Here is a 21,170-nt window from a genome sequence, read left to right on the forward strand (position 1 = left end):
AGGATTGTTTCCACAATAGCGTGTTGCTTGGAATTCCAGTTTTGATCTCAGCCTCCTCTTTGCCTTCCCATCCTTTGCTGTAGTATTAGCCCTCTGTGAGCATGCAGTGGATAGCTTTTAGGCTGATAATTTTCTTTTATTGGCTAACTATGCATTCTTGTTGGCCCTAATAGTGGCCTGAAAAATTGGGAAATATAGGATTGACTGAGAACTGTCCCACGGCCACCTGGACTTCCATTGACTTCAGCTGCCATCGTTATCTATCTGTTTGAGTTTTATAATGGGACACAACATCAACATCGTCATTTTGGGGAACGTCCTAACATTTTTCCATTGTTAATTTCTGCAGTGTTTTCCCTTGCCATAAATTACTAGACTTACTCTTTCTGACCTTTCATATCTGACCCGCTTACTATTTCATAATACCTGTCAGCAGAGTAGATGATAATGTAGTGGAGTGGAAATACTAGAATTTTTCTATGTGACTGCTGCTTAGAAAGTGTCCTATTTTGAAATGCTAGAATTTGTCATTTATATACTTAGTAGTATGAAGGAACGCAGTGGATAGATGTTGTTTGTACAATACCTAAATAGGGCATTTTTTCCTAAGTATTATGATATACCAAGTGTGTGAAATGGGAGAAGGCCAATAAAATGGACAGAATGGGCATAAAAGCCAGAAAAGTACTGCAGAACATGAATACAGAATTAAGTTAGCATTTAACTTTTGAATATCAATGTAATATTAAAAAAAAAAAGGAGAGGGGAGATGATGTAGAGTGCATGCAGAGTCCATCAGCTGTGCACAGTTGATTTACATAATGGAAGGGAAATCTGCATATCTGCTTCACTTCAATTATCTAGTTAAGCCTTATTACGTTAGGAATTTGATATGGAAACATATCTATCATTAAATGATATTGTATTAACGCTTATGTGTTGTATGTTAGTGTATGAGAAAATACATCAAGATAATATTATGCTTTTTAAATTAAGATAGGAATATAAAGAAATTAAGAATTGCTGTTCTTAATTGAACAAAGTATTATTTTAATGAAATATGATGAAAAGATAAAAACCCCTCATGTTCTTTTCCTTTTGTAGAGTTAATGCATCATAGAAGTTTTCAAAAACTTGACTCAGCAGGAAAAAGATGTAGCTATGTCATCAGATTTTAAAAATCCACTATCTACACTTAAATTTGAACAACTGATGACAGTTGTGTGTGTCATTATACGCATGGGATAAAAAAGACAGTAATGTATTTCAAAGAAATATTATCCACTTCAGTATAAAGAAGTGTTAGTAGCTTAAGTTCTGTCAAGTGATTTGATTTTTAGTGTGACATTAAAACATGGTTTGCCTCCTAAGGATTTTCTTTTTACCTTTCATCTGCTGTTAGGTTTATTTCTTTAGGAATAAAGACATACTGTGTTTTATCTCTAGGGGGCATATATGTTACGTGAATTTGTCTTAATATTTCAAAGTCATTGTCTAGCTTTTTGGGTTTTGAGTTTCTAAAATCCTAGTGTATGTCAGTAATTCTAGTTGGCTTGTTTATCAGTCATTATCAGTTAACTTGTAATGGTGGAAACCAGCTCTTATTTGGCATGTACCTATATGCATGTCAGATAATTGTCCTTAAGAGCAGTTTTATACTGGCTGACTGGAAGGCACAGACAGGGTGATGAATTATTAAATTTGATGTGAGTGTTGCACATGTATCAGAAGTTTAGGTTTTTAAACTTATATGAAAACTAACAAAAATATTTGTAAGTGACAAAGAAATGTTTGTGACCCATACGTTACAAACATAAGAAAATTTGGTTTGATTATAATGTGCCTGAAATTCAAGTGATCGTGGTTAGGAAAGATGCAAGGCATTTGTAACTCTCGTATTTTATCTTTCTAATGTATGTAGAAATGTGCTTTTAATATCTTGAAAACACTAAAAAAGAAGATAGATGATGTCACTGTTGCCATAGTTTTCAAGACCTTTTGCAGACCAAATACCTGATATAGTGAAGAAGTTTAAAAACTAGTAATGTATGTTAACATTATTTGCAGAATAACAATATCCTTTACTTGGCTCTTATTCGTGAATACTTAGTGGGCCAGGCAGCCTGTCTGAGAGGCAGATGGTACCTGCTTTGTTTTAGTACAACTAACAGCCTTGGGTTTAGACTGATGTATTAACTTGATGTATTAATACGGGAGTGAATGTGTTTGATTATAAAGTGCAGGCATGCCTTCTCTTTATAAGTCTCAGACAAACCCTGTGCTCCCTTAACTTGATGGGGAGAATTGGTGGCAAAACAGAGGTAGTCAAGCCTGTGCTAGATTGTATGGTACAGCAAAGACTGTAGAAATGGCTGGAGCCAATGATTTTATGGATGCCCAAACTCCAATCCAGTATGCAGCTGTCAGAATTTTAGTTTTCCTGCTTCCTCTGTGGTTAAATTTTCTTTCACATTTTCCGTGCTGAATGTTTCCGATGTCTCTGAGGTTCTGTAGCCCTGAGTCTTAAAAGAGAATCGTTGCATCATGAAGCAAGAATTCTTTGAGCATTTTTAGTATTAGGAGTTGTCAGTGTTACTATATTAGAACACGATGTTTTCATTTCAGCACAGCCTACCTAACATCAAGAGACCATACCTCAAGGGTGCTCTGACTTAAGGAAACCATCGGCACATGTGTATAGGTTGAGACTTAGATTTTGGGTAATTTTATTTAGATTATGTATAATTCTAGTGTTGGAGAATAATAGGAATTTAAAATAATAATTTTTCACAGAAGTTGCTCAACAAAGGGATTTGTCTGTCCCAGTGTTCTTTAGTGGTGTTTCTTGATAACTGAAGCCAAAACACAGGGGAGGGTAGTTAATGCTTTTGAGTTAGGCCAAATATTTTCCATCACTTACGTAATGTTGCCCGTTTTGAGAGCCATTTAAGGTCTTTTATCCTTCCTGCCTCAATGACTGTTGATGTTTTCCCTTTATGATCATTACGACTGTTCTCCAGATTCTGAAACCCAGAGTTTTAATTTTCATTATCTGGATTCCTTAGCATAAGATTTATTGCTGAATTGCTTTAATTATGTGAGAGTTCTGGAGGTGTTGCATTTTGACATACTGAGAGTCTTCAGGGAGTTGATATGTCACAGTTCTTCTTTGTACCACTTTCAAACATTCTCTTATGGTAGAAAAATGAAAACAAAAATCTCCCTGCTCAGCAAAGCTTCAGAATTTGAGCCAGCGTAGTACACAAAAAGCCCAGGAGTGAGAATTTGGTGGGATGTTCATGATTAAAAAGTAGCATTGAAGATTAGTAATGACTTAATTGGAATACAATATTTATTAGAACGCTTAAAAAAAAAAAAAGTCACAACAAGGAACCTTTGACTTCTGTGTGTTTTATTTTGTGTATTCTGGGACTCCGTACATGCTGCAAATATAAAGCCTAAACATTTTCTTTTAAGTCCTCCCACTGAATCATCTGCTGAATCAAGTTTGGTTGCTGAACTTCAAGAGAAGCTTCAGGAAGAAAAAATGAAGTTCTTGGAGCAACTTGAAGAACAAGAGAAAAGAAAGAATGAAGAAATGCAGAACATCAGAACTTCACTTACTGCAGAACAGCAGGTAAGGCTGATTCTTTTTATTAATTTTTTTTTATTCCCATTAGTTGTTTTCTTTTGCTGTTTTGAAGTTACGGAGGTGGATTTGTCTGGTGAGTTTTTTGTTATGTAACATTTAGTTTTACATTTAGCATTTAGTATTTGCAGTATTGCTTGGAACCAAGATATGATGTGTTAATGATAATCCAATACTTAAACATTAATAACCAAAGCAAAATAAAACCCCTAACCCTGCCACTTCTCCCCCCCCCAATAAACAAAAAAAACAACCAATCAAACAAAAGAACCCTAACCAACCAAAAAAACCAACAAAACCCACCTTAAATATCTGTGAACTGGGCAATCCAAATTGTCAATTAATTACAATTATCTGTTGAACTCGAAGAATAATACTGGTGAAGTGTAGTCTTAGTTAACAGTAGGAAATTTGTGGATGGCACAAAATTAATTACTCGAAACACTAATAAATTTGGAATGCTACTTAGTGGCCTTTAAACTTTATTAGCCTGGGCAGGTTATGTTTGAGGTTCAAAGCAAATGTTATTTTACTTAATAGGCATGCAACCACTAGGTACTCCACACCTTGATACAAAATCATATTGCACTGGTTTAATAATTTTATCTATGTCAACAAATGTTTTAATTTCAAAACATCTTGAATTTCTCAGATTTTGTAGATGAGTCTTCAGTTCTTAAATTAAATCTTTGTTCGTAACAACTATTATCTACAGCTTTTGTTGCATTTAAACACTAAGAAAGGATTTTCTGTTTTAAGCACCCCTACTTACTTCGGCTGTGGTAGGATCACATAAGGACAAAGAGACAGTGTAGTGATCAGGCGGCTTGGTGAATGAATGTTATGAGTCACTTGGTGCAGAGAGCAGAAAATCGCAGACAGTTATAAAGGAAGAAATAGCTTTGAAATTTTGGGACTGCAGACATTAATACTGAAGTGGCCCTTGCGTAGAAAATCTAGTAGGAATATTTCTTGCATTACATTAGTAATTGTAAGATATGGTTTTATATCAGAATATGTCTTAATGTGCCATTTTCCTCATTATCTAATGATGTTCTTTATTGGTGTAGCAGAGCATGGAAGGAAAGATTCTGAGGTGTTAACAGCAAATTCCAGGGAAAGATGGAACCTTTTATTGAGGGGAAAAAAAAACAACCAACCAACTTACAACAACAAAAACTAACAGACGCCCTCAAGAAACCCCATAAAAATGATGTATTAGTCACTGCTGAGAGTTTACTGTACTGGCTTTGCTGATCACTGAATATTCTGGGTTTTTAACCTCACCCTTGATATAATTTTTTTCCTTAGTAAATTTATCTTAGAGGTGTTACTTAAGCAAGCAGGTGGTATGTCAGAGTTTTGTTGTACAGACATATACCAAAGGCCACTGTGCACTATGTAAGGTGTGTAGCCTGCCTAATAGCTTCCATTTTGAGAGAGAGTTGATAGGCGTAGCTCAATACAATCTTAAAATTCACCAAAATATGAAAATGTAATTCAAAATAATCTTTTAACTGATGGTTGGTGGTAGCTTGTCATTCTTCAGCATAGACTTAAGAGTAGGAAGGGTTAATTGTTAGTAGAGGGATTGAAGCAACCGAAAGATTTGTCAGATTTGTATTGAAGGATACTATAGCCTCTTATGTTCAATTGCTGCAGCTGTCAGCCAGGATTCCTTTATGACTTCTACATTAATTAATTGTTCTCTGAGGAACTAATGTGCAACTTGAAATTTATTTTTAATTCAGGTTCTAGTTTAATGATAGTTTTCTTTTTTATTACATGTAACATATCTTGATGCAGTGCAGATTTGTCTTAATAACCTGATTAATCTCTAAAGTAATCTTTTAATATAAAATATGCCACCTTTGCACATTAAGTGGAATATAAAGCATTGTATTAAAAAAGACAGAAAAATACTATTTTTTATATGATGATTTTGTATAATTGTACTTACATGTGTTTATTGCGCTAAAAAAAAGACATGATATAAATTGTTACAGAGAAACCTCAGAACAAAATGTGCAGACGTGTTATCTCTTCACCAAAGAAATATGTAAATAAGTTTAATTCCTTTTTTAATTATAAACTGAAATATGTGATATGATTTGCATTTCATTTATACAGTACATTTCTTATTTCAGTAATACTTCTTTTTGTTTTCAGACTAACTTTAACACTGTTCTGGCAAGAGAGAAAATGAAAAAAGAAAATATAATTAATGATCTTAGCGACAGATTAAAAATGCTTACACAACAGCAGGAAAAAGATAAGGGTAAGCAAACTTATGAAAAAGTAATCATCTCTTCTTGCAGGACAATTCACTGCGGACTGATTTTCATCCTTAGTTCTGCTGTTATTAAAAGAATTTTTATTTACTCATGTCATAGATTTGATAGAAACACTTTCTGAAGATCGAGCTCGCTTACTTGAAGAGAAGAAGAAACTTGAAGAAGAAGTTAATAAACTGAGAAGTAGTAATTTTTCTCCATCAACCTATTCAGCAGCAGCTTCAGAAGTTTGTGGAGCCTGTGCAGCTGATTTTCCCACTGACACAGAAAGATTAGTTTCCGACATTGCCGCTGAAGGGAGAATGGACTCCACAATGGAAACCAGTATGATGGCTGTGCAGTAAGTATGAGACATTGTAGTAGAAATACACAAAGCATGCTGTCCTTTAAATGTTTGCTGTTGGGTTTTGTGTAGTTCAAATGAGCATGTTTGACACTCCTAGTGCTTTTGTGCTTGTTAAAAATGTTCTTTTAAATGTACACATAGAATTAATTGTCATGTCACAATCATCAGAATTGTGTAAGTTTGATGGTTTAGAAGTATGCAACTTGAAGGTGAAACTTGTCTCCACATTTATGACATAACAAAATAGATCTAAATATATGAAATTCAAGTCCAACAGAACAATTGTAATAGGGAATGAGCTGGGTGGATGCATGTTACTGGCATATCTCTTCAACAGTGGCTGGCTCTCATTTAGAAACACACAAAAAATCCTTTTCTGTAAGATAGCATAATGAGATTCTTGATAAAGGGCAAGGGGCAATAGGTGTGCCTGGTAGAAATTAGGCTGAATCCTCAGGATTTCAAACAAGTAATGGTACCCTTGATAGGTTGATGTTTTGTATTATTGGAGAGAAGGACAGTTATTCAGCATCTCTTTGTATAACCTCTGAATCATCAATATTGTCAGCTGTGATGTACTGCTGACTTGCTGGAAGACAGTATTGGGACAGGGAAAAAACTTTGCAATCTTTTAAACCCCTACTTGATGAAAACAGCTAGGACATACAGATTATTTCAAACTAAACTTTTCTTTTAAGAAATGAAAGTACACTATAGTAGTGTGCTTCGTTACTTGCTTATAATGCCTTGCCTAGTAAGTCAGAATCTACACGTGAAGCTAGTAGACTGGGATCTGGTCTTAACATGTGACTGTAAAGTCTTCTGAACTTAAAGAGATCTGATTGCTACAAAGGTGTCCTGTTGGTTGTTGTCAAGACTCTAGCCTACTGCAGATGCATTTTTCTGTTTTTTAAATACTGACTTGCATGAAAATGTACATTGCGTTCAGAGCCTTGATTCTTGCACTGTATGTGCCTAAAGTAATTTAAGTATTGTTGAGCTGTAGAGATTCTGATGCTCCAAAAGGAGGTGTGGTGATGCATGCAAAAATACTATTTTCTGCATTTTCCTAACAATTTTTGTAAATTTCTCTGAAGTGTAGAATGTTAAGTTTAAAAAAATTGTACTAAAATGAACGCTATCCATTACATGTGCTTTCTGTCTAGAATAAGACAAAATGAATACCATGTGGTACGTGTGCATTCAAATAGTACTTATTACTAGATGGTACTAAGCTGTTATCATGCTTAGTGCAGAAGGAGAATCCATTCAGAAGAGATTATTGGGAGAGAATTCATGCAAAAAGGGTGAAGAAGTTTTGTCCAAGGCAATATTTTTATCCAAGGCATTTATATTTTAACTCCATATAGAAAGTGGGGAAAACTAGAAAAAAAATAAAAATAGTCAGTGTGAGTATGTTTCTGCTATAGCGGAAAGTAAAAAAAAAAAACTGAAATACTCACCACTTGGTATTTTTGATTATTTCATAAGAACTGTTCTTCATGCTAACCCTTTCTGCCTGCTTCTGGTGGAAGATTGCGTTACTTTGATTCTCTTGTACTAGGAATACTCATTTTAGGGTAGTTTCCTACCATAGCTAAGTAAATTTGGGTTTGAACTGGAAGTCATGTGTATAAATTAGTAGTTACATGGAAAGTTATATGCTTTTACATCTGCAATAGTTTTTTAATATACTCATAATATATTAGTTATGATTGCATTGTCAGGTTTACTCTTTTCTCCTCATCCTCAAATGGACTTTCTCCTTTGTGATATTGATAAATATCACATGTGGTGTCATGGTACCCTGAATAAACAGCAAGCCTGCTTTGTTCTTGTTACCTTAGTGCAATGAGGTAGATATCATCTTATTTTAAATATAATACAGGTTCATGAGCTTTTATTTCTGTCTTTTTTCTGACATTTTTCAAAATATATGTCTGATTTATGCTTCAGAACTGTATAGTGCAAGATTGTATTCATTTGCATGGGAGAAAAAGCTTAGAATGCTGGATTATTCATTATACCCCTAACATGATGAAAGGTTTCTCTTTGCTCATTAAGAACATTTACCTAAGAAATTGGCCACATCTTTGAATCACCCACTTGATACAGCTTCTGTATATTTACTGTTGTTGAAAAGAAAGCAAAATAACTGACCTTAAGCTCCTGATTGCTACTCATTTATGTAGGATCTTAGTGAAGATCATTAAGCAGCTGCAACCTTGCATTTTCTCACTTTTGTGCCACTAGCTTTTTGAACAATCCCAGATTCCATAGCACCATAGAATGGTTTGGGCCTGAAGGGACCTTAAAGATCTAGTTCCAGAGCTCGCTGTCATGGACAAGAACACCTTCCATAGATCAGGTTTCTAAACTCATCCTACCTGGTCTGGAACACCTCCAGGGATGGGGCTTCCATAGTGTCCCTGGGCCACCTGTTTCAGTGCCTCACCACCCTCACAGTAAAATATTTCTTCCTACTATGTAATATAGTCTAGCCTTTCAGCTTAAAACTGTTACCTGCTCATCCTATCAGTACATTCCCTGATAAAGAGCCCCTCCCCAGCTTTCCCTGTAGGCCCCCTGCAAGTACTGGAAGGCTGCTATAAAGTCTTCACGGACCTTTCTCTTCTCTAGTTTAAACAAGCCCAATTCTCTCAGCCCGTGCTGCTTACATGGGAGGTGCTTCAGCCCTCGGATCACCTCTGTGGCCCTCCTCTGGACTCACTCCCAACAGATCCATACCCTTCCTGTGCTATTTACCTCTCATGGAATTAATGAACCTGACTTGCAAACACACCAGTGGAATGAGGTTTTGCCAGAGAAGCAAAAGGAGATTTGTTGGATATACTTACATTCACTTCAGATGGTGCCCATCACAATTAATGCTGCCTAACCCAGAATAATATACCCACTACTCTAAATAACTTTTTGGAAGCAAGGTTGAAAAGAGTTGGTGCTTACCAAACTAAACTTGCACTGGTGATCAATAAAACACTGGAATACCCTAACTTTAGAAGGAGAACTATTTCTTACAGTAATCATTCTAGTCCTGAGCTCTTGAGGCAGGTTTAAAAAAATTACTTGAGTAGACAAATATGAGAAGAAAAATTGTTGGCTGAGTGAACTAAAACTCAGGTATTAAATAGGCAGAAATTATTGCACCTTTCTGACCTCTTCCTATTGCGAGAGCTAAACAGCCTTTTAACTGAAATGAAATAATAAATAACCTGGCTTAATTATAATATGTTAGTTCTGCTTGGCATTTTGCTTAGATTTATGGCATGTTTTGTGAGACTGGTTGAATGGACTATACGTCTGAAAACTTGTCCATTTTTTTCCTAACCAAATCAGTTTGGACTACAAAATGTTAGTTCTTCCTTATTAACCTGCCTTTGAAAATATATTTTAATTGTATTGGGAATTATTTTGTGTTCTCAGGAAATTTCTTAATAGGACGTTAGAATTATCTTACTGTACCCCAGCACTCAGTTTATTTCACAGATAAACGAAGACAATTAGCAAGTTCACATTAGTGTCTCTACTAGAGAGTCCCAGGCGCAGAGCCTTTGAACTACAAAGATAAGGAAAATATGACATTGTACAGCTGAACCGCAATATGAAGGGTTAACCACTGAAGCGTTTAGAGCTGTCTTTCATCCTGGTGCTTTGAAAATAATGCAAAGTATACAGAAATGGCCCAATGTAACTTTAGAAAATAATCAATGACTGGGGAGAGAAAAAAAATAAAAATAAAAAAGAGGGGACAGAATCCCTTTTAAACCTGCCAGAAATGTCAATGCTGATTCTTAAGGTATTTCTGTGCTGTTTCCTCTGTGCTAGCAAATACATGGTACTCACCACTGAGTAAAGACTGGGAGTGGGGGAAGATAATTATGGATCATGAAAAAAAAGAATTAACCTATCCCTTTTCTTCTTTTTCTTTTAGTGAGAATGTTCATATGTCTGAAGAAAAACAGAGGATAATATTGTTAGAAAGAGTGAGTAGATTGTTTGTGAGATTAAGCATTACAACTAGGTATTATAAATACTTCGGTGAAGTTGTGCTGTGGTCAATTATATACTCTGATGCAGTATATTAACTTAAAGGCTTACAAATATCATTCCACGGAATGGTTTTTCATTGTGCTCATCTCAGATCAGTATTTATTGAAGTAATCCCAAAGAAGTATTAATACGTTATTCTTATTCTTGGCCTAGCTCGAAGTTTATTCTGTTTATGTAGGCTTCAGTATGACTGAGTCAGGTGTAATATTTCTTTTTACAAGTGATAGATCATTGATCTAGCAAAACTGGTTTTGATTACTTGTTCAAATAAAGGCATCCAAAGCAGCAGGGCAGGAATCAAGATTGATTTACCTGTTTCTACTGAAAATAGGTACGTTTTCATCTTAGGTTGCTGTGGGTTAGATAGTTTTAATTCTAAATGGGGTACATTATGATCTTGACAGTATACCCTTGTGAAAAGTGAAGTAACACTTGTGAATGTGCTTAGAACTACAGTTTCCTGAAGTAATCATCATGGTCTTACAGGCTAGAATTCCAAGTTTGTACTTCAACCCCCTGCTTCTCCAAAATACATACATTAAATTTTCACTTCTGTTACAGCTTCTATTTTGAGCATTGCTTTCGGTGAACCTTGTTGGTGAAATGGAAGTTATTCTTTATAAAATGCTAGATTAACCCTTAGTAATCATGCTGGAATTGTTTAGATTCTAGTAGTTTTGAACTATCCAGTTGTATCTAACTCCGTTCCAGTTGCTTTTTCCTTGCCTTTTCAAAGTTGACGTTTATAAAACAGCACCAAAAAAAATCTTTAGCTTTCAGCTTTGTAGGATCACTTAGACTAAAAATATGTGGTCAGTTAGAGAACATGATTTTTTTTCTGTTAATGGATTGTGGCACTGCATGATGGAAGTGACTGGATGTTTCTGACTAGCAGCTCTTCCATGCTTTATTCTGTCATCAGCTTACAAAGCAGTTATCACAGACAGAAGATATAGTAATATATCACAATTCTTCTGCTTTTCTGTCAGTAAAATGGTATTCTAACTTAAGGATAAGCATAGAGATAAGCTTAGCAGGTTTTGTAGCATTGTGGTAATTGCTAAAATTAAATTTTCTTTTTTTAATGTATTCAAAAGATATTTTGATATTGTTTGACAGCCTAAAGCTGTAGTAAATATTTCTATTGTACAAGTAGTCTGGCTCTGGTCATATAAACTTTGTTAAAATGTTTGTAAGGTGTATTAACCAGATAAGATTTTCTTTCAGACTTTGCAGTTAAAAGAAGAGGAAAATAAGAGATTAAATCAGAGATTGGTAGGTATTTGTGCAATGCATGCTTTAAGTCTCATGAAAAAATAAGAAAAGCTTACAAATGTTAAGTTTTTTAAAATCTAAAAATGTATTTTCATTAACTTAAAAGATGTTTTAAATGTTAAGACAAGTGGCAAATAGGTAACTTGATAACCTTTCAGAGGTACCTGAACTTAGCCTTCTTATGGGAAAGACCTACATGACTGGAGAGAAAGTGACTTCTTCCCAAAGAACACAGACCATCAGTTCAGCATCCAGGATTTAATTGCAATAAGATGTTTAACCTCCAGTGTTTTATCATCAACCTTTTTAGAATGCCAGTGGCTTCTGTGTGAGAGAGCACAGCTCTGTCATAGGTCTTCTGTACTCTCAGAACAAATCCTCACTGGCACTGACCTGGAAAGCTCTTCTTAGTTTTAAATAATGTCAGAGAAGTAAGAAATTTTGCAAGAAATTTTGCAAGAAATGCAAGAAATTTTGTAATCAAAGGTAGCTATTAAGAAAACAAACAAAACACCCCACCAAAACAAAACAACAAAACCTGCTACAGAACAGAATGTGCTGGTTTCTTGAGTGAATATAAGATCTCAAAGGATAGACACTGTTTGAAATAATAAATTATTTACCTTAACCATATCGTTACCTGCAATGTACATTTCATCATAGCTTGCCAATGCTGGATAACTTTTCTCTGTTTTATAGATGTCCCAGAGCATGTCATCGGTATCTTCAAGACATTCTGAAAAAATAGCAATTAGAGAGTAAGTGCATGTTAACTTCCATATGAACAGATAGATATGCCTTCAGTAATAAGTATATAGCTAAAAGAATGTCACAGTTCTTCTGTTGTTGCGCTGTGCTGAAAAGGTATATAGATCATATCTATAGTTTATCCATCAGTTACTGAACTGTCCCGGTTGGCATAAACTTTTTAAACCATAAGTATTGTTGAAAAACAATAATATAAAATTAAAAAAATAATATATTGTTGGGTACTTGTGTTTATATTTTATATTAAGTGTCAATTCTTTTGAAAAATATGAGCTGATGGATGTAGAACATTTGAAAAACGCTTTTTTAGAAGTAGTGTTTTGTTGACTTCAGAAAATAGCAAATGAATTGACGTAATAAGTAGAAATGTCTGTGCTGCTGTTCAACTGAGTCTTAGTTTGTGCAGTATATGGGAGAAAATAGTAGTGTAAATAATGTGGTTTTACACTTACGTGCTTTTTTATAGTTAAGTTCCTTGATTTTTATTTTCCAGTTTTCAGGTTGGTGATTTGGTTCTCATTATCTTGGATGAAAGACATGACAACTATGTACTATTTACTGTTAGTCCAACCTTGTATTTCTTGCACTCGGAATCTCTTGCTGCACTGGATCTCAAACCAGGTGAGTGTGGTAAGTGTCAGATTAATTCCAATTATTATCTCCTACTATAAATAACACTTAACTTTCTGATGCTTAGTAAGTGTTTTTTTTATAAATGTGTGATAAATGAGAAGCATGTAATATAAATAGCTGTCAATTATCTTTGTAGCTTTTGCTATTTGTTTTGATGCTAAACATTTTTTCCAAGCAGAACATTCTAAATAAAACATATAGAAGTTAGAAAAATAGGGACAAATATTTGCATCTTCAAATTAAGTTGTAAAATAAAAAAACAAACAAACAAAAAATACACAGAGGATGTTAACAAGTGAAAACATTCCTGTCAGGTAATAATCAAAGGTATTATTCATACTGTTCAGTAACATGAAAAATAATGTCTAATTGTGAAGGTCTGCGGCCTGTTTTTATATGGATTCATGTTTTCAGTGTTGTCTTTCAGGAAAGTACAAAACTTAAGGGGAATATTTCTGTCAGAACTGCATGTTCTGTTATTATTTTTTAATACATGATTTTTATGGTAGTCTTTGGATAGAATTTTTTCTCTCTGTAGCTCACCTTCTGCAAAGTGACAGGAATTTATGAACCCAAGTACATGTCTGAAATTACAATGTAGATGAATTTATGTGGGGATTTGCAAGCAATGTTTTTGTTCATACAGCTTTTCCACCTAATTTAAGTGTCGTTTAGAAGGACTCCTAAGTTTCTAGAGAATAGTTTTTGTATGTTTTGCTTATGCTCAGATTGAGAATCATAGAATCACCAGGTTGGAAAGGACCCACCGGATCATAGAGTCCAACCATTCCTAACACTCCCTAAACCATGGCTCTAAGCGCTTCATCCACACGTTCCTTAAACACCTCCAGGGAAGGTGACAATGAGGTCACATTTTACTTTTTCCTCCCTTTAATCTTCATGTTATTTTTTGGCAGCCCTGTAAACATAGTTTTAATTAAAGTATTAATCTTTTTTTAAATGAGGAAAACCAGCAAAGCTTTACACTAAACTGTACTACATGAAATACATTCATGTTAGTGTCTTTATCACATGTGGTATCACAGTTAGATCTGCAGTCTTCAAAAATATGTTCAATGGATTAATCACACGAGATTCTGTAAGGAAGACACCTATGCTGTTTGTTCAAAGTGAAGCACTTGTTCTTCCCAACAAAATGGCAAACATATCCGTGCCCCCGACTTTGCAGAGCTGTCTAAGAATGTGCATCAAGAGGAAATTTTGCATTAATTCTAAGTTACCAGTAGAAGTTTCTATGTTATTTTCTTTTCAGAAGCCGTCACCTAATGTTCAATGAGCAGACTTGTCAATTTCAGTTATGAGAAATATGATGTTTCTTAACTGTGTGGTCTCCAGAAGACCACCAAGCTATAAATGAATTCTGAGACTGCAAGACATATGGGAAGAACACATCTTATTTACAGATGTATTACATTCTGAATTGTGGCATTAGTAGTGCATACATAATGATGTGAAACTGTTGTTTTAAATATAGAAGGTAAAAGCCATGTCAGTTTGTGTATTACGCTTGAGTATACAATTCATTGACCCGTCTGTTTTCAAATGGACTTAGCTTGCTCTATTCCTTACCACTTGCTAACCAAAGTTAGTCTCAAATTTGAGGCAACTGAACATAAACACAAAGACTTAACTATTTGCTTTAGGAATACATTTGTGTCTAGGTCAGTACTTCAGGAAACCATGTCTTGATTCTGTTTCTTCATCAGAGAAGTGGGGAAAATGCAACCAGAACGCTAGTGTTATTTGTGATAGATTACAATTGGTGTGAACTTGGGTATCGCAAAGTATTGTTTTAAGGGTTGCTAAAACGTTGCATCTAAATCTGATCTTTTGTACCAACTTGTAAATATAAAGTTAATTCTTCACCTACGGTGTTAAGTATCAAGTATGTAGGCTGTTGTAGGTTGTCTGTGCCTACATTAAGAGCACATAGAATGCTCACATCACTAACAGGTTGAGGACTGCATGATATCTGTGTTGTCCCTTATTGTTGGGATATGGAAGTTTTCATCCAGCAAATGTAAAGGAAAAAAACCTACATCTTCCTTGCTATCTTTGTTAGATCAGTGAAGTCTGTCAGCCAAGCAAATTCAAAGCAACTTAAGGTTTTTTGTAATTTAAATATCACTTGTAGAGTATTCAGATATGAATACTTTGAACTTATTTGTAGAGTGTGGAGTAGAATAGAATCTGCTTCATCTTCAATAGCCAAATTAATCTTGAAGGGCAAGATTGAAATTCAAATGCTCGTTCTTGAGTGACTCATGTTCTAGTCACTAGTATACTGTATCTCATAAATAGTCATGCTTAGAAAAGCATTGATTTTAGAATTATACAGAGCATATGTGAGCTGTTTCTTCCATTTGTTTTGATGTTTTCGTCATGCAAATATTAGTGATAGTTGTAAAAGAGCAAAGCAAGTTAAATGGATGTAATTTCTTGGAATACAAGTCAAATATGCATTTCTTCACTGTTACAGAAATAGATGCAAGCTGAACGTTTATTTATGCCTACTGTTGGTCTTTTGACCTGTCAGTTTTTTATGGAGTTTATTTTCCTCCTTTCTGAATAGTGTCAGGTACTCTCAGGAGACTGCAACCAAAACTAGCAGACTTTTAGGACTTGAAAATTATTATTTATGAGTAACTAATTTCCATCACTAATACATCTAATACAGAAAAATAAGTAAATGTTTCAGTAAGGGCAGTAATAATAGTCAAGTACAGAAGACTACCTATCCTTTCAAATAGTTCAAGAAATTCTCACCAAAAGGTCAAGCTGTGTTACTAGAGTAATTTTGAATCATTGAATGAATTTCAGTTTTGATTTTGGTTTTATTTTCTCTAATGTTAACTTTTAAAACAAAATTTAAACTGAAAAATCAAATTATTTTGTTTGAAAATGCCAGTGACTGGTCTTGACATCTGAACTTATTTAATTTTTTTAAAAAAAATTAAAAATTTTTTGAAGAATTTCTGCTTCCAGTGAGATTATTGTAGCAAACAGTCTTTAGCCATATTGAATGCAATATCCTATTACCTGTAGTTGATTATCCAAAATAATAAATACATTGTCTCTTTAGCTTCAGGTGCATCTAGGAGACCTTGGGTGCTAGGAAAAGTGATGGAAAAGGAGTACTGTCAGGCAAAAAAGGTAAGTAAATAGGAAAGGAAAATTATCTGATAAAATCAGTAGAGAAGAAAATCTGATTTAATGTTTGTAACAGTTGTGAAAAGTAGTCTCTGCGTAATACGGGAGATGAAAATTATCCTAGGTTCTGTTGTTCCTGCTCTGCTTTTAGTCAGTGAATAGCAAGAGAAGGGAAACTAAAAAATAAGAGTAAATGAGCAGTGGCTTGGATAGTTGTATGCATGCTGTTCAGAACCTAGGCAGACTCCAAAGGGTCTTGTAAATGCTGAGAAGTGGGAATGAGTTTCTGCTTAAAAGTAAAAAAAACGAAAGAATAATCCCACATTTCTAATGTAATTATTTTTTATTTTTTTTTAGGCACAAAACAGATTTAAAGTTCCTTTGGGTACAAAATTCTACAGAGTGAAAGCAGTACCATGGAACAAGAAAGTATAACACAATAAAATTTTAGTTCATTCTGTCTCCATTCTTTTTGACTTGTCCTTCAGTGCTCGTTCATTGCTCCAAATACCAGGCCATCTTTTTATACCGAGGTCATGTGACAAGGGACGTCATTGATGTACTGCTTTTACTTTTTAACAGGTCACATTTTAGAAACGAGGATTTCATCAAAAACTCTGGCCCTAACTGTTCCAATTTTTTTACCCAGATAACTTTAGGAGTGTGGACCAAATGAGTTCATTTTCTCAAAGGGCAACCACATGAAACATGGTTTGTTAGCCATGTTAATTGCCTGTTAAATATTCATTAGCTTGTATTTAGATGTTAAATGTTAGTTACCATTATTACCAGCATATGTCCTTTTGTGAAATCATTATCAAAGTACTTGCACTCTTTAACAGATTCTTTACATGTGTAAAATTCATCAACTATTTAAAGAGGAGTGTTCATTGCATGCAGATAATCATATAATTTTTCTTCAACATGTTTGCCTCAGTAGATGAATAAAAATAACTACTGCAACTTGTTTCATTACATGAAAATGCTCTTTAATGTTAAAAAAACCCTTTGTCATTTGATAGACTGATTTTGAAAATCAGTCACAGTTAGATCTGCAATCTTCAAAAGCACTTTCGATGGATTGATCACACAGATTCTGAAGGGAAGACACCTGTGCAGTTTGTTCAAAGTGAAGCACTTGTTCTTCCCAACAAAGCAGAAATCTTGTATTAATCTATTTAGAAAAATCATATTGATGAAATTGTATTTCATGGTTGAGTTTCAGGAAAAAACTCATTGTACATTAACCATACAAGAGTCATTTAAGTAACAAATTATTGTAATTGTAAAAGACATGTAGAATTTTAAAACAATAAAGATTTGAATCTGTATGTGTTTGTATTTGTGTGCCTTTTAAACACTATCTATAATATTTGTTTCATGGTAATCTGTTGCAGCGTGTCTCTGATCCCTCCAGCGGTCTCATTACGTAGCAATACCTAATTATTAATACTCAGTTATTAATACTCAGTGCCATTCAGGAATTACAAGAGTTACCCTGTAATGATAAAAAAGAAATTAAGTGGAAAGGCATTAATTTTGTCAACATGTTAAACAGATAAATGACACTTGAAAATAATTATACTGGCTACATCTTAAAAATATAGTCTTTCTTTTATTTTTTTAATAACAGTATAAAAATATACTTAAATAGGTAGCAAATAGAAAGTAAGTCTAGGACTTAATTCATAGTTACTCAATTGTGATTTATCTTCAGTGGGTGTGGAGTGGAGAAGAGATAAGAAATGGTCAGATGAAAATGTCAGTGCTCCTGCCCATATGGTGCAAATTATATTCTCCTAGAGTAACCACTCCACTTGAATACCCTGAAACTTCTGTATGTGCTTTATTTAAAATTTTGTTTTGTAGTAAGTTTAAATTCAGATTTTTATGACATTCATGGGCTTGTAATTGTATCACACCTTTTATGAAATAAATCAAAGAATACTCTCTCTGGAAAACAGAATGTCATTTTGTCAAGTTACATTCTTATCTAATTGTTAAATTTGCTAGTTGGTATACTGAATTTTTAGAACTAATTATTAAATAATGTGCCTTTTCTTTAAGAATGATATTACCCTAGTTGAGTACTGCCCAGTGTCAAATATGTGAATAACACAAATCTATGGAACAGGTTTAAACTAAAAGAAAAAGAAATTGCAATGCAATATTTTTATCACTGTATTTTTGATCTTCAACTAAATGGGAATTTACTTTTGTGTGTGGTTTGGTGCTGTTTTGCTCCTTGAGTCCAGTGAGTCACAAGTGGCTTACGAAGGTGCATGTGTAGAATGATTTGTGCTTTCTAATATACCAAGTGTTTAGAAGCCTTGATGTCTTTGCCCCACTGACAAAACTTTCCCAGCCTCAGATAATCTCCCTACTGCTATGAATATTACTTGTCCTTCTGGGACTAGTTATCTCCCAGAAGCCACCAGGCTTAGCGAAGAGGAACACACTCCTTCCGTTTCTGGGAGGACAGTTAATCCGTGAGTAGCAGCAGTGGATCTGCGTAGCAACATGCGATCTAGCACTGCAACATAAGACCCCACTCTTCTGTTATTGGAGTTTACTTCAAAGATAAGTAAAAGGACTCCCAGCATTTTCTCCACAAAGGATTCGTTTATGAAGTTCTTTCAAATCTGATAAACCTCTGGATTTGATAATGGCCCTACATACTGTGCGCCTACAAGTAGCACTCCTTTTTGCGCATAGAAAAAATGTTTTTCCAATACTCTAATCTCATTAAGTGCTGAGGCTTGTGTGTCTTGCTACTCTGTGTGGATGACATACCATGAAGTTTGTTGATGGCTCTGGGATGGTGTCCTGAGCGCCTAAGTTGAGGTGAGTACAGAATTCCATGCTGGGAATTAAAAAAAGCCCTAAAAAATATCTGAACTTTCTAGTTTATTTATTGTTGCCCGCATTAAAAAAAATACACACACACATATACGTGTGGAAAAGCTTATGTGGACAGGAGCAGTGATGATTTATGATGCTGGGACAGTTGGCTTGATTTCTAGCTTAGGATGTAGAAAGGCATGACTGACATTTATATAACTCAAAACACTTTGAGAAATATATAAAAGTGAACTTGTGAAGCACCTAAATAAATTGATTAAAATAAAGTACTGTAATGCAAACTATGAGGGATGAAAAAGTCCTTCCCTGCTGATATCTGCCACTTAAAAGAATACCAGGATGTATCTGTTATTGTTACATGACATCATATTTTTAAAATACAAACAACTAGCAATGGCTTTAGTTTTTATGAATATTTATCATGTGTTTCATTTTATCTTTATGTATATTCAAAATGAAAATTCTGTCAAACAAACTCTGAACATATCCAGTAATGATTCTGAACAGTCATTGAAAAAAATGTAGTTTACATATTTTTGGTATGTCACAGACTTACTAGTTCTTGAAACTATGTTTGTTATGCGCCACCTATGTGTTTCATCTTGCTCCATAATAAAACTTTGTATATAGCTATATAATTTGGATGAGGAGTGCGTATTCAGAAGGGATGAGGGGAAGATGGAGGATCAATGTAATGATATGAGAGTTCTCTAATTCTTTTGTGCAAATGGATGTTGGAAACATACAATTACTAGAACACTCTCGTGCTACCGCTAATATGTTTATTCCATAAGTCTGTCTTTAAACAAAGTTTTGAAGTGCTAAAAGGAACATGAATGGTAGAGAAAGTTGTTTGAAAGCAAATGTTACCCTGCAGACATAACACAAAAAGTATGTGATAATTTAAAAGGAATTTGATTTTTTTTCCTAATGTTTTTGGAAGGCTATATTTTTACACTGCAGTAGGTCTCTAGTCAGGAGCTTGTGCTGTTTAGAATTCAGCTATGGTTCATTTGAATCTTAAGATGGTCTATGAGTAGGACCAGATTACACTTTTAAGTATACAGTTTTCCCTAAATATACTTGTCATTACATATGCTGCATAGCAAGAGTGGAAAGTCTAACCTCTACTCTGCAAAATGACTCTGTGCCTTTTTGCAGCCCAAGTTTTATCCATGACCTAATATTTCATCCTTTCTTGCTTTATGGAGTTTTAGCTAGAGCCAGATTGGTTGTAAATAGTTATAGCAAAAACTTAATAGTACTTTACAGTGGTAATTCATTCCTATACATTTTTTTCATTAAGAAATTGTAGCATGGAGAATTATTTCAGTGCTAAATAGATCATTCTAGAAATGGATCATTTGCCATACGAGAGCTCTATTCCCTCTTCAAGCTACGTTTGCTTATTAAATGTGAGCTGTGTGGCATTTTAAGGTCACCGATGTCTTTAGATCACTTTACAAGCTGTTCTGCTGTCCTAAATCATTGAAGATCAAGGATAAACAGTTATTTCCTTTTAGCACTCACTGTATTAACACTCACTCATATTAATGATATCCACATATAATATCAAGGAGCATGGGAAAGTCTAGTTCCCAGACTCAAAGTACTGGCTAAGAATTGAGTTCAATGTTGATGCACTCGAGCAGTGTCAGATTCACAGAACAGTTAAGATTGGAAGGGATCTCCCAGCGTTGTCTTTGTTCAACGCCCCGCGCTCAGACTGTATTGCTGTGACTTTGTCACTAAAGATCTGCGTTTACAACTAATTTGGCAAATGTTCAATTTAGTCCTTTGTTTTGAAGCCTGGATTGAAACTGATGACGTCATTTGAACAATTTTAAAATTCTCCCCTCAAAAACTCATCTTGGGTAAATGCTATCTCTTAGCATGCTTTCACTATAAAATATTGCTTTGACTTTTAAATGCAAGAAATGTGATAGCTGCAAAATTATTATTTCTATGGCTGTTCCCAGCAAGCTCACCAAATCTTTGTTCTGTGTGGTAATTCCATTTAATAGTTGTGGGGTTTTTATATATATATATATATATATATAAACTGAGGAGCAGATTTTTCTGCAGTGGGAGGAGCATTGCT

At 34.4% G+C, this 21,170-nt stretch overlaps 1 protein-coding gene across 6 annotated transcripts in view; it reads left to right on the forward strand.

Annotated features, from left to right (window-relative positions):
- The window catches only part of RB1CC1 (RB1 inducible coiled-coil 1), a 71,511-nt gene extending 51,743 nt beyond the window's left edge, over positions 1 to 19,768 (forward strand). For 2 of the 6 annotated variants that reach the window (XM_054057379.1, XM_054057378.1), the window contains 9 exons: positions 3,478 to 3,637; positions 5,819 to 5,927; positions 6,043 to 6,283; positions 10,242 to 10,293; positions 11,588 to 11,635; positions 12,335 to 12,393; positions 12,897 to 13,033; positions 16,140 to 16,210; positions 16,565 to 19,763. In XM_054057379.1, the coding sequence (XP_053913354.1) occupies positions 3,478 to 3,637; positions 5,819 to 5,927; positions 6,043 to 6,283; positions 10,242 to 10,293; positions 11,588 to 11,635; positions 12,335 to 12,393; positions 12,897 to 13,033; positions 16,140 to 16,210; positions 16,565 to 16,642 (955 nt within the window). In that variant the 3' untranslated portion in view covers positions 16,643 to 19,763. Of the gene's footprint in view, positions 1 to 3,477; positions 3,638 to 5,818; positions 5,928 to 6,042; positions 6,284 to 10,241; positions 10,294 to 11,587; positions 11,636 to 12,334; positions 12,394 to 12,896; positions 13,034 to 16,139; positions 16,211 to 16,564 lie in introns of all 6 variants that reach the window. The other 4 variants (XM_054057384.1, XM_054057382.1, XM_054057380.1 and 1 more) reach the window with 3 other exon arrangements.
- The last annotated feature ends 1,402 nt before the right edge of the window (positions 19,769 to 21,170 follow it).

The sequence above is a fragment of the Cuculus canorus genome, chromosome 2 (genome assembly GCF_017976375.1).
Source record: "Cuculus canorus isolate bCucCan1 chromosome 2, bCucCan1.pri, whole genome shotgun sequence".
NCBI lineage: Eukaryota > Metazoa > Chordata > Aves > Cuculiformes > Cuculidae > Cuculus > Cuculus canorus.